Genomic DNA, 13,814 nt, shown 5'->3' with positions numbered 1-13,814 from the left:
AGTCTAGCAGTTTGGTTTTAATAAAAGTTGAAAAAGCTCCACACGTTTATCAGTAGCATCCGTGTAGATACAGATGGGTCCTCGTCAGAAATGAAGGCTTTCTCCGTACAGTACTAGCAGTGTTTCCCATCTCCCTTCCGCCCCCACCCCGGATAAAGTCAAGGGGTTAAATGCATGGCTCAAAGATTGGTGTGGGAGGAATGGGTTTCAGTTCATGGAGCACTAGCATCAGTACTAGGGCAGAAGGGAGTTGTTCTGGTGGGATGGGCTTTACTTGAACCATCCTGGGGCCAGTGTCCTAGTGAATCGAATAACTAGGGCTGTAGAGAAGGCTTTAAACTAGATTGAGGGAGGGAGGGAGGGAGGGAGGGGGGGGTGGTGGGGATGGTTCTCGAGAGGGGATAAGTAGGCTTACAAAGCAAAAGGATATGGTGGCATTGTAGGGTAGCTATTTAGGTAATGATAAACAAAAACAGAAATACTTGGAAAAACTCAGCAGGTCTGGCAGCATCGGCGGAGAAGAGCAAAGTTGATGTTTTGAGTCCTCATGACCCTTCAACAGAACTAAGTAGAAATGGGAAAGGGGTGAAATATAAGCTGGTTTAAGGGGGAGTGGGGGCGGGGGGCGGGGGGGGGCGCTGTTGGGACAAGCAAGTCCTATCACTGCTTGCTTGTCCCAACAACCGCAGCCCCCACCCCCCCCCTTAAACCAGCTTATATTTCACCCCTTTCCTATTTCTACTTAGTTCTGTTGAAGGATCATGAGGACTCGAAACGTCAACTTTGCTCTTCTCTGCCGATGCTGTCAGACCTGCTGAGTTTTTCCAGGTATTTGTTTTTGTTTTGGATTTCCAGCATCCGCAGCTTTTTGTTTTTATATTTAGGTAATGATACCCAGAGTGTGACAAGGGACAGAGTGTGCAAACATTTTTTAAAAAGCAGCAAATAGGGCCAAAGGGGGGAACAAAATGGTTAAAAAGGCAAAACTGATGGCTCTTTACTTAAACGCACATAGTATTTGGAGTAAAATGAATGAATTAACAGCACAAATAGAGGTTAATGGATATGATCTTAGCTGTTATGGAGACATGGTTATAAGGAGATCAAAGTTGGAAACTAAATATTCAGGGGTATGTGACTTTTTGAAAGGAAGGAAAGGGTGGTGAGGTAGCATTGTCAGTACGAGATGGAATAAGTATGATAGCAAGAAACAATCTTGGATTGGAAGATGTGGAATCCACATGGGTGGAGGTAAGAAATAAAAGGGGAAGAAGACACTGTTGGGAGTAGGCTATAGGCCCCCTAATAGTAGCTATGCTGTTGGAGAGTGAATAAATCAGGAAATAATGAGGGCATGTAAAAAAGTCATATATTAATCACGGGTGACTTTAATCTCCATGTAGATTGGGAAAATCAAATTGGCTGAGGTAGCCACAAGTGAGAATCCTGAGTGTATTTGGGACAGTTTCCTAGAACAGTGCATTGTGGATCCAACCAGGGAACAGGTTATATTTGATCTGGTAATGAGGCAGGTTTAATAAATGATCTGAGAGTAAAAAATCCCCTAGGAAATAGTGACTATAACATGATGGAATTTAGCAACCAGTTTGAGTGTGAGAAACTTAGTTTGGAAACAACTGTGCTAAACTTAAATAAGGGTAATTACAAAGGAATGAGGGAAGAGTTGGCTGGAGTGGACTGGGAAAGGAGTTTAGCAGAAAAGACGATTGATGAACCATGGTAGACACTTGAGAAAATAGCTCATGACTCACAAGAAAGATTCATCCCAGTGAGGAAGAAGGATTGTAGGAAGGGGGTAAACCAAGGAAGTTAAGGGTAGGGTCAAAGAAAAAACACAAAATGTGGCAAAGATTAGTGGTAAGCCAAAGGATTGGGAAAGTTTTAAAAACCAACAGAAGATGACCAAAACAAAAGGGAGAAAATATACTTTTGAGGGTAAACTAGCAAGTAATATAAAAACACAGTAAGAGCTTCTTTAAATATATAAAAAGGAAGAGAGGTGCCAAAGTCAATATAGACTTCTTAGAGAACGAGGCTGGGGAAACAATGGGGAACCAGGGAATGGCAGAGGAATTGAATAAATACTTTGCATCAGACTTCACAGTAGAAGACACTAATAGCATACCAAACATACTAAATAATAATGGGGCAAAAAGTGGGGGGGGTGGGGGGGGGAGGGAGGGTGGAATAAATACAATAATTATCACTAGAGAAAAAGTACTAGGGAAACTAATGGGGCTAAAGGCCAATAAGTCCCCTGGACCTGATGGGTTGCATCCTAGGATATTAAAGGAAGTAGCTACAGAGATAATGGATGCATTGGTAGTTCTTGGATTCTGGAAAAGTGCCACAGGATTGGAAAACTGCCAATGTAGCACCCTTATTCAAAAAAACAGGTAACTATAGGCCAGTTAGCTTAACATCTGTCATTGGGAAAATGTTGGAATCTATTATAAAGGATATAATAGCAATGAATTTAGAAATTCATAATCTAATCAAGCAAAGTCAGCCTGGTTTCATGAAGGGGAAATCATGCCTGACAAATTTATTAGAATTCTGAGGAGGTAACAAGTAGGATAGATAAAGGTGAACCAGTAGATGTAATATATTTTGAATTCCAAAAGGCATTCGATAAGGCACCACATATAAGGCTACTTAAGAAAAGAGCCCATGGTGTTAAGGGTAGTATATTAGCATGGATAGAGGACTGGCTAACTAATAGAAGGCAGAGTTCGGATATGGGGGTGCATTTTCAGGATGACAACCTGTGACTAGTGGGGTGCCACAGGAATCGGAGCTGGCCACCACAATTACTTACAATACATATTAATGACTTGGATAAGGGAAATGAATGTAATATTGCCAAGTTTGCAGGTGAGACAAAAATAGGTGAGAAGGCAAGTGGTGAGGGTGACGAAGTCTACAGAGGGATATATAGGTTACGTGAGTGGGCAAAAACGTGGCAGATGGAATATTAATGTGGGGAAATGTGAGTTTATGCACTTTGGCAGGAAGAATAGAGCTGAATATTATTTAAATGGAGAAAGACTGATTAAAGCTGCAGCACAGAGGGATTTGGGGGTCGTCGTGCATGAATCCCAAAAAAGCTACCATACAAGTTCAGGTAATAGGTACGGCAAATGGGACGTTGGCAATTATTTCAAAGGAAATGGAGTATAAAAATAGGGAAGTCTTGATAACTATACAAAGCACTAGTTAGACCACACCTAGAATACTGTGAACAGTTTTGGTCACCTTATCGAAGGAAATAGAAGACAGAGGGTAGCAGTAGAAGGGTGCTTTTCTGAATGGAGAGCTGTGACTAGTGGAGTTCCGCAGGGATCAGTGCTGGGACCTTTGCTGTTTGTAGTATACATAAATGATTTGGAGGAAAATGTAACTGGGCTAATTAGTAAGTTTGCAGACGACACTAAGGTTGGAGGAGTTGCAGATAGTGAAGAGGATTGTCAAAGAATACAACGGGATATAGATCGGTTGGAGACTTGGGTGGAGAAATGGCAGATGGAGTTTAATCCGGACAAATGCGAGGTAATGCATTTTGGAAGGTTTAATACAGGCAGGAATTATACAGTAAATGGCAGAACACTTAAATGCATTGACGGGCAGAGGGATCTGGGTGTACAGGTCCACAGGTCACAAAGTGGCAACGCAAGTGGATAAGGTAGTCAGAAAGGCATATGGCATGCTTGCCTTCATTGGCAGGGGTATTGAGTATAAAAGCTGGGAAGTAATGCTGCAGGTGTATAGAACCTTGGTTAGGCCACACTTGGAACATTGCGTGCAATTCTGGTCGCCACATTACCAGAAGGATTTGGAGGCGTTGGAAAGGGTGCAGTGGAGGTTTATCAGGATGCTGCCTGGCCTGGATGTTATTAGCTATGAGGAGAGGTTGGAGAAACTCGGATTGTTCTCACTAGAGTGACGGAGATTGAGGGGCGACTTGATAGAAGTTTACAAAATTATGAGTGGCATGGACAGAGTAGATAGTCAGAAGCTTTTTTCCCAGGGTGGAAGAGTCAATTACTAGGGGACATAGATTTAAGGTGAGAGGAGAAAACTATAGAGGAGAAGTGCGGGGCAAGTTTTTTACACAGAGGGTAGTGAGTGTCTGGAATTCGCTGCCAGAGGAGGTGGTGGAAGCAGGTACGATAGTGGTGTTTAAGAGGCAGCTTGACAAATACATGAATAGGATGGGAGTAGAGGGATATGGACCCTGGAAGTGCAAAATGTTTTAGTTGACGGGCAATATGATTGGCACAGGCTTGGAGTGCTGAAGGGCCTGTTCCTGTGCTGTACTGTTCTTTGTTCTTTGAAAGATAGACTGGCATTGGAGGCAGTCCAGAGAAGGTTCACTAGGTTGATCCTGGGGATGGAGGGGTGATCTTATGAGGAGAGGTTGAGTAGGTTGGGCCTGTACTCATTGGAATTTAGAAGAATGAGAGGTGACCTTATTGAAACATCAGATTCTTAGGGGGCTTGACAGGGTAGATGCTGAGAGGTTGTTTCCCGTTGTGAGAGAGTCTAGAAGGGCATAATCTCAGTGAGGGGGTCATCCATTTAAAACTGAGACGAGGAGGAATTTTTTCTGAGGGTAGACAATCTGTGGAACTCTTTACTGCAGAGGGCTGTAGTGGCTGGGCTGTTCATTATATTCAAGACTGAGATAGACAGATTTTTAATCAGTAAGGGAATCCAGGGTTATGGGGAAAAGGCAGGAAAGTGGAGTTTGAGGATTATCAGATCAGCCATGATCTCATTGGATGGCAGAGCAGATTTAATGGGCCAAATGGCCTACTTCTCCTACATCTTATGGTCTATTGAACTGTTTGACTTTGCAGTTTAAAATTGGTTGACAAGAAGGCATCCATTTGGTGAGATACAAGGTGTGAAAAATTGACTTTATAATTTTTCAAAAGACTGGGTACCTGATTTCTGTAACTATGAATGTTAAAAGTGTCTATGCACACTGATTAAGATTGCCAACCCTCTAGTTTAATAAAACAGAATCTGGTGTAAGTACTCAAGTTGATGAATCTTCCCTTAAAAATTGGGGCAGAAATAGACTTCAATTTGTAGAACTCGGGGTTGAAATCCATGTTGTACTTTTTTAGTGGTTGTGGCCTTTGCAATATACAAACTTCTCAGAGGCTAGTGACTCCCAATTGTTCAGTGACAGATGATTGGGAAGGGTCCAGCTTGGATGTAAACAGTATTCCTGAAGGCTAGCAGTTATTAATTTTTGGTTCCTCCAATTGCACTGGCGGTGGCTGATTTGTGGTTTCACAAGTAGCAAGGCAATGGGCACCCATCACTACAATTTGTGTGGCTAGCTATTCGGACACGGGGCCCACTTGGACCCATTTGAAAGTCCTAGCCAATTAGTTTTATTCTCCCTGCTCCATCAGGTCACAATTCTGAAACGTTAACTCTGTTTCTCTCCACAGAGGCTGCCAGCCTTGCTGAGTGTTTCCAGCATGTTGTTTTTAGTCCCACTCCCCAGCTCCTTCCCCATAGCCCAGCAGGTTTTCAATTTTAAGTATATACTTATGATTTCACAATTCAGTGTCTCTTAACTATGCTTGAGGATTCAGGAAAACCATTTTCTCAGTAGTTCAACTGAGTTGGATCAGTAAATAATTGTCTCCTCTTTTCAGCCTATTGGAAGAAGTGCTAAAATGGTGCAATATGTAGATTACAGGATGCGGTGTGTACTCCAAGATGGGCGTGTCTTCATTGGTACTTTCAAAGCTTTTGACCGGCATATGAACCTCATTCTTAGCGACTGTGATGAATTCAGAAGGTTGAAGTATGTATGCTTGCTGTTGTATCTTTCTGCTGTATGAACAATGATCTGCATTTGCTTTGATTCCAAACTTGCACATATCTCAATTCGCACCAAGCTCTGTTCACCCGTTACCCCTCTGCTTGTTGAGCTGCACTGACTCCCAGTCTGAAAAAGGCTCATTTTTCCTTCTGTTTTTATCCTTGTTTGAAAATCACTCCATGGCCTTGCCCCTCTACCTCTGTAACCCCCTCCAGTTCTACCACCCTAGGATTTCTGTTCTGCCAATTCTGGTCTCTTCCTCATCTCTGATTTTCATTGTTCCACAATCAATGGGTGGATGTGCTTTTAGCTGCCTAGGCTCTAGGCTTTGTCATTTCAAAAGATGTTCCTTAAGACCTATCTTGGAGCGAGTGGCTAAAGTTTGCTCAAGGATTCTCATGTGTGATTGTGGTTGCAAATTTTGACTGTTTTGTGAATGCTTTTGTATGGTATCTTGAGAGATTTTATTACATTCATATAGCACCTTTTAAGTTTCCTTTTGTTACCCAATTGGTGTAGGTCGAAGAACTCCAAACAAGGTGAGAGGGAAGAAAAACGGGTTCTTGGTCTTGTTTTGCTTCGAGGAGAAACGCTTGTGACGATGACTGTGGAAGGGCCTCCTGTGAGAGAGGTAAGTAGCAGTCCACACCTCTCCCCACCTCCCCACTCACTCAAACTAATTACAAGGAGCACTAAATGCACTTGCTACATGATGTATTCAAAACTAGTATAGTAAATCTACAAATGTACTGAGTGATGGTGGCCCAGTGGTAAGGTCGCTGGGCTAGTAATCCAGAGGCCCAGGCTAATGTTCTGGGATCATGGATTCAAATCCCGCCACAACTGCAGGTGGAATTTAAATTCAATTAATAATGTGAGATTGAAAAGCTAGTCTCTGCAATGGTATCTTTTGTCATAAAAACCTATCTGGTTCACCAATGTCCTGTTTAGGGAAGGAAATCTGCCATCCTTAGTTGGTCTGGCCTACATTTGACTCCAGACCCAGAACAATGTGGTTGACTCTTAACTGCCATCTGAAATGGTGTGGCAAGCCACTCAGTTCAAGGGCAACTAGGGATGTGAACAAATGCTGGCCTTGCCAATGACGCTAACATCCCATGAAGGAATAAATTTTTTAAAATTCAGATTGTTAATCAAATGTTTTCAATGTTCATATTAGAAGTTTGACTGTGCATGGAAGTGGCTGCAGACATGGGCTGTCAGTAGTGGGTTGAGGGAAGAGTTTGGAGTCAAAGGAGCACAGTGTTCTGAGCAGGTTTTGAGAGGTTAGTCGTGGGGTGATTTTAATAAAGGAATTTTAAAAACTTACAAATTTGGTTGTTAGCATAATAAGCATTATTGCTTTCCTGCAGGGATGTCCTGTCCAGGTGGGATATCTTGACTTTGTTCTAGAGCAAACATAATCCTTGGGTGCTTCCCAACAAACATAATTCTATTTTTTTGAATCTGGTTGTAAATGGGCAAAATTGGACAATGTTCCAAGTACTGAGCTGGTGCATGTATATCTGGCATGGAAGAGACAGGAATGGTCTAAGCACCTGGCAAATTGAGGAAGATGCATTACAATATGTTGAGCACAGAATTCCCTAATTGCAAGCAGATCACAATTGCCCCCTCAGCCTGCATCATGGCACTGACAGGAAATCATGTGGGTAACAATGAAAACTGGGTTGTGGGGAGAGCTGTCTCGGGTAAAATGTAAACTCTAGTTTATGGGTAATGTAATCTTGAGGCCAGTATCCTATGAGTCAGCCTTGTGCTCCATTCAGTTCCACCTAACCCCGCGCAATGCTGCATACAACAGTATCACCCATTTGAAAGGTATATTTTCAACAAGGTATCCCTTTATGCAATTTATTATTTTGTGAAATCTCTGGACTGGTCTTCTACAGCTGAAACCATACACTTCATGTTCTATCTGGATGCATTCTCTGCTGGCTTGAATAAATTAGTGTGCTGTTGTGGCCGGGGGGCGGCGGGGGGGGGCACGCGCGCGCGCGATGGTAGTAGGGGGTGGGGGAGCAATGTTAATGGATAGAATTAGAATAGTTTCAAATGTGCTATTATATTAAACTTAGTTAAATCTGCATTTTTAAAATGTAATGCTATGCTTTTTCTCCTTCCATGGTTCCAAATTCAGTCGTGCATGTATCCAAGAAAGTGGGCAGCATAACAGCACTCAATGTTTGAATGACTTTATATTTCTTGCCTTGTATTTAAATATAGTGCAATGTCACTCCAGTTATCAAGACAGTTGTTGCTGAAGTGTGTATTGGATATTTAGAATATATTGTTTTGTAACAGCAGGAAATATTTCCAATAATGAATTGGGCTAGTAATTATTTGACTTCAACAAAAAATGGATATTGCAGAGCACTGGTCTGATTTCAGGTCATGGGCTCAGGCCCTATTCCAGATATTTGAGTATGTTCTCTGCAGAACTGAGGGAGCATCAGAAGAGCTTTATTTTTTTTAGATAAACCAATGCCTTTTGTTCACCACCCACACCGCCCCCCAACCCACCTGAGTGGCTATTTGAAGACCAGCAGGGGAGCTCTCCTGGTGTCCCAACTTTATCCCTCAACTAAGATCTGGTCATTTTCTCATTTGTCTATGGGATCTTGCTGTGTGCAAATTAGATGCCACTTTTCTTACATTACAAGAGTGTTAGAACTTCATAAAAATACAAAAAAAAACATTGGCTGTTTAGTGCTTTGGGGATCAGCCATGAGTTTGTGGAAGGCAAATTCTTATTTTACTATGGATCTTGCTGTTCTATTCTATGCCCTTTGCCATGTTGGCAGTTACTGCACTGTGGACTAATCCATTGAATATGAAGTTTGTTTGAAGATTTTGGGATGGGAAAAGGTGCCAATGCAAGCCTGTAATTGTGATGTAGAGCATCATAACCTGCTTTGTCTACCAGCCTCCTTACAACAGCTATGACCAGCAGTTGCTTTTTGTATTGCACCATTGATACTTGTAAATTGACTACAGATAGGTGTGCTTGTCTCTCTTGTACAGGCTGCATGTGACCCAATGGTTCTTTTATGTATCTGTTGCTTTAACTGATTCAGGGAAGCAGAGATGACCAAGATCTTGCGTATACCCTCACCTCAAAACGTGGGTGCAAGAAATTGGAAGCAGCAGACAACACATGCCATTGATTGAAAATTAAGTTTTAGACAACACAATCCCAAGGTGAGCGCTCACTAAAATAGTGGGCTCTGATAAGGAGTGGCCACCTATCGAGAGCTGAATTTCTGGGTTTCTTTAAATCAAATTCTCTTTTCCTCAGAATAATATTCCCCAATTCTCTTTTAATGTTTACACACAGGTTGGCATTTCTAGAGTTCCGGTTGGTGGTCCTGGTGTTGGTAGAGCAGCAGGGAGAGGCATGCCACCTGGCATACCAATGGTTCAGGTACCTATGGGACTAGCAGGACCAGTAAGGGGTGTTGGAGGTCCCACACAACAGGTAAGGAAAAACCATTGGCAATGCATGTTTCAGATTCCACTTCTAAACAGATTCTGGATCTGCTATGTTGCTCTTTTGAATGTAGCAATGGCAACTTAGTTGTACTTGGGTATTTAGGTACTTTCAGAATAGTGTAGGTTTTGAAACAATGGAGTGGAGTGGTGGGGGGGAAAAAGGGGGATGAATTTCAACTCGAGACATACATGGTGGTAATTTGTCTGTTGTACCCCTTGCCCACTTTTCCATTAACTAGTTGTTACCCCACAAGTTGAATTGCATTCCCATTATTTTGACTGACATTCAATTTGGAAACTCACTCCATACTGTAATGAATATCCAACATTGACTGTAGGGCAGTAATCCAAAATTAAAATAATTTATTTAAATGAATGCTAACAAGGTTTTGTGGGAGTGTTCTATATTTCAAACGAAGAACAAGAACTCTCGCTGCTGAAAGTGTGTATCTCTATTTAGAGGAATTAGTATTGTTATGTTGCAGTAAGAAATGTTTCCAATAAGGAAAAGCCTAGCAACTGGGAAATTAATGTACAACTGATTTACTGAACACGATTTGAGATGCAAAGATCAATTGTACATTGTACAGACTGGGTAAATAATTTTTGCAGTGTTTGGCTTAGTGGTAACACTTTTTTGTGCCTTTTACTTCAGAGTCAGAAGATCGTGGGTTGAATCCCTAGTCAAGGATTTGAGCACGTAATCTAGGCAAATTTTCATAAGACTCTCCATGTGATAGTGTGACTCATTTTGATCTATCTATAAGATTTTGCATATTCAGTTGGGTGAGGCTTACATAAGAGTCAAATGGCAGGTGTACATGGATCACAGTTTCACCTCTGCGGTAACTATTTTTAAAATGGACATCACCTATGACTTGTCGTGGCAGCACTCCCCCTTGAGTTGGAAGGTTGTGGGTTCAAGCCTCACTCCAGAGTCTTGAGCAACAATCTTGGCAGTGCAATATAGAGGGAGAGCTGTACTATTGGTGCTGCTATAACTTAGATGAGACACTACATTGAGACTCTTGTCTATCCTCGCCATGGATTTTTTTTTTTCATCTAATGTCACTGTTTTGAGGAGCAACAGAATTCTTTCTGGCATTCTGACCAATCCCCTCAACATCATTAAAATTGAACATTTGGTCATTTATTGCACTGCATTAGAGACAATGCTGTACATAAATTGGCTGAAATACAACAATGAATATGCTTTAAAAGGACTCTATTGATTGTGAAACCTTTGGACGCCCTGAGATTGTAAAAGGCATTATTTCTTCTATTGAAAATCACTAAAATTTTGAAAGCTGCTCTCTGCAAGTCGTTGAACGTTTGATCATTTTTTGGTCACAAGTGCTTGATCTTTGCACTGTTTATCTATTGGGTTGTGTTTTATTTGCCATTTAGGAAATGGCCCCTCAGACTAGAGGACCTGGAGCTGCGCCTACTCCTAGCTTTTCTGCTGTCCCTCAACCTTATGTCCCAATGAGGGGTACGCCGCCTGTTTTGAACCTTGGTGAGCCAAGGCCAGGTAGGTTTGTGAGTATTTGCCATGACACTGGTTGAGATCAAGATACATGATCAGCATCTGACCTGGGCAAGATTTGCAGATTCTTCTGAATATGCATTTGCTTGACTCGTTGAAAACCACCTTGCAGGTTTAAAAGACAGTGTAGGTGGTAATCTGGTGAAGAGTCACCTGCTTGTTGCAGAGCCTAAAGGAAAGATGATGATATCTGTCTGGTGATTGCCCAGGTGGTGAAGTTGAAAGTTACACCCAAACAAGCTTTTGGCCTATCCTTGTCCAGAATGAATGTGTTGTAGCTTTTGAGTTTATAGTTCTGCACCAATTTACAAGTCTTTCCAGGCATACAAGTTCTGAAATCGCCTTCCAAATCCTTTTCTCTCATTGTTGGAACACGCATGCAGTGTAATGTGACAGTCGGTTCTGCTCATCGAAGCAGTCAGAATTTTTTAATAATAGGCTCTTCTGTCAAATGTGCAATTGAAGGTGGCATTCCAGCTTCAAATAGGTGAAATCATTGACTTGATTTTACAAAATGAAAAAGTAAGGAATTTAATAGGCTCGATAGTACAAAAGCAAAATACTGCATGTGCTGAAAGTCTCTCTCCTTAGATGCTGCCAGACCTAGTGAGCATTTGTAGTACTTTGTTTTAAGCTCAGGATAATGCTGTGAATTCCTGGTAGAACTAGTCAGTCTCCCCAGGCTTTGCACATGGAATGCCAAAAAACTTTAAAGTCACTTCATCTGAAGAATATACTAAAGGACAGGAGATAATTGGATCAGGGCATGTAGGTACTCCAAAGTTCTACATTTTGTTTTTATTTTCTTTAATGCTTCAACCTTCTAAGAGTTCCTGAAGTTTTATTTTTACCACTTGCTCTTGTAGTTGAACAAGTTGAGCACTCTCCATAGAGGGAAGATGTTCCTTTCTGCATGTTTAGCTATAGGTTTAAGAGCAGGATTGACCATGCTTGGTTGGCTAGGTTGCTTGCCTACTGTTGGTGAAAGCTGCTGAGATAGGATAAAGTGATAGCATAAAAAGACAAACCAAAAGGTATTCCAGCATTGATCACTTGTGAATTGCAAGCATTCCATAAATCTCCATATTCCAGGTTTTATGAGACCACATCCTGCCATGAGACTTCCATTTGGACCACCACTGATGGGGATGCCTGCTGGCAGAGGAGGCCCCATGGGAATTCCTCCAGGAATGAGACTACCAATGATGCCAAGGATGAGAGGCAAGTGTAGAACTAGCACGGCACTTTGAGACATGCAAGTTCCTTCCTTTAAGGGGCGCTGGTTGTTCAATAGTTTAGAAGGGTTTGATTTTCACCTTTTCTATGCTCCTGTAACATTGGTGTTAATTGTGGCTGCTATTTTCCTACTATTGTCAGTATCAACCATGTTCGTCATTAAGATTGCAACCATCTGTTAGCTGTCTTTGCTACTGGTTCTCACTTCCCCTTGCTTTAGCCCTAAACCTGCCTTTCTCTTTTGCCACACCTTTTCTCTTTCTCCTCTGTCCCTCCCTCATGCCCTCTCCAAGCTCAAACTGTCTATGAAATCTATCTCCTGCTCCCTTGATCCCATTCCTACTAAATTACTGACCACCCCACTTCCCTTCCTAGCCCCTTGGCTCATTCTTCTTTGAGTATTGCCCCCTTTCAAAACTGCTATCATGAAACTCCTTCCTCAAAAATCATCTTTGACCCCTCTTGTCCTGGTTTGCAACTTCTTCTCTTTCCTCCAATCCATGAATGTGTGGTTGCATCCTAAATCCTCCCAAATCTGCCTCCTCCTTGTAACTCTGTTTGATTCTCTCCGATTAGGGTTCCATTTCTGAAATAGTCCCAACCAAAGTAAAAAAAAATGACCTCCTGACTTGAGAATATCGTGCATAATTCCTCCTCCGGCTTCTTTACAACCTTTCACGTAGTAGCTCACATTATACTCCTCTGACACCTCGCCATTGTCCAGGTCAATGGAATTGTCCTTAATTGGTTTCATTTTTGCCTTCTCAATCATAGGTACAATATTTCCACAATAGTTTTCATTCCTATCCCCAGCACTGTTACTTCTGGAATCCTTCAAGAATCTATAGACTTTGGACCCATTTTTAATAACAAATGGTGAACACTACAAAGAATTATCATGAGCTATTCTGCTTTTATAATTTTTGTTGTCTATAGAAGCAGTGGGTTATACAGCTATATTCATACGGGTCACTCTTTTTTCAAGGTCCTCCAGGATCAAGAACACATCCTCCAAAGCCTTAAAAGATGCATCCAAGAAGAACATGTCATAAGGTGTCACAGTAATTACCAAGTAATAGTGCCTTTGAAGCATTTTTTCTCTAAACAAATTAGTTCACGAAATTGTTATATTCCTTTTTCTTTCATTTAACCTTCATATGAGCCAGAACTTTTCCAGTAGTGATGTGGGGGTGGGGAAAACAAACCACCTGTGGACAAACACTTCACACCACGGGTGTCAGATGAGTTTCCCCTGCTGTGCTCCAACATATCCAACACCTCTGTTTTGGGCTGCACACTTGAGTTCTGTTGTTGAGAGCAGGTCCCAGTTGCCTGCACAATTTTAGGGGGAAAAAACCTCAGTTGCTGCATTTGTTTGTTTCATGGACCTTGGGTGTTTGATCAGATTCCTTGACATCCCATAAAATAGACAGACTTCATGCATTAAATCTTCCTGTAGTGAAGGAAGATATCTAAGCCTTGATGATAAAATTCAGGCTTGTGGCTTTGGAGGTCCAAAATGGTGTCTATGGCATATGTGCACACTTCTAGTGCAAATCATGGTGGTCACAATAGTCAGGGCATTGATGTGTGCATGTGCAATAAGCTTCTGTTAGCAGCGTACAGACTAGTTGGATCATGAGATCAGTCAGC

General features: G+C 41.8%; 1 protein-coding gene across 1 annotated transcript; it reads left to right on the top strand.

Annotated features, from left to right (window-relative positions):
• Nucleotides 1-5,717: 5,717 nt before the first annotated feature.
• Nucleotides 5,718-10,055, top strand: LOC144674411 (small nuclear ribonucleoprotein-associated protein B-like). Its single transcript, XM_078535793.1, has 4 exons — nucleotides 5,718-5,848; nucleotides 6,386-6,497; nucleotides 9,225-9,365; nucleotides 10,035-10,055. Exons 1-4 carry the CDS (start codon nucleotides 5,718-5,720, stop codon nucleotides 10,053-10,055), a joined length of 405 nt encoding a protein of 134 aa, XP_078391919.1.
• The last annotated feature ends 3,759 nt before the right edge of the window (nucleotides 10,056-13,814 follow it).

The sequence above is a fragment of the Cetorhinus maximus genome, chromosome 3, assembly GCF_964194155.1.
Source record: "Cetorhinus maximus chromosome 3, sCetMax3.hap1.1, whole genome shotgun sequence".
Lineage (NCBI taxonomy): Eukaryota > Metazoa > Chordata > Chondrichthyes > Lamniformes > Cetorhinidae > Cetorhinus > Cetorhinus maximus.
This window is presented reverse-complemented; position numbering and strand designations above follow the sequence as displayed.

Excerpts from the sequence above, each read along its gene's own strand:
- LOC144674411 (XM_078535793.1), top strand. The coding sequence starts at position 5,718 with ATGGTGCAATATGTAGATTACAGGATGCGGTGTGTACTCCAAGATGGG. Across the intron at positions 6,498-9,224 it reads AAGGGCCTCCTGTGAGAGAG|GTTGGCATTTCTAGAGTTCC; the intron begins GTAAGTAGCAGT and ends GTTTACACACAG. Across the intron at positions 9,366-10,034 it reads TTGGAGGTCCCACACAACAG|AGTCAGAAGATCGTGGGTTG; the intron begins GTAAGGAAAAAC and ends CTTTTACTTCAG.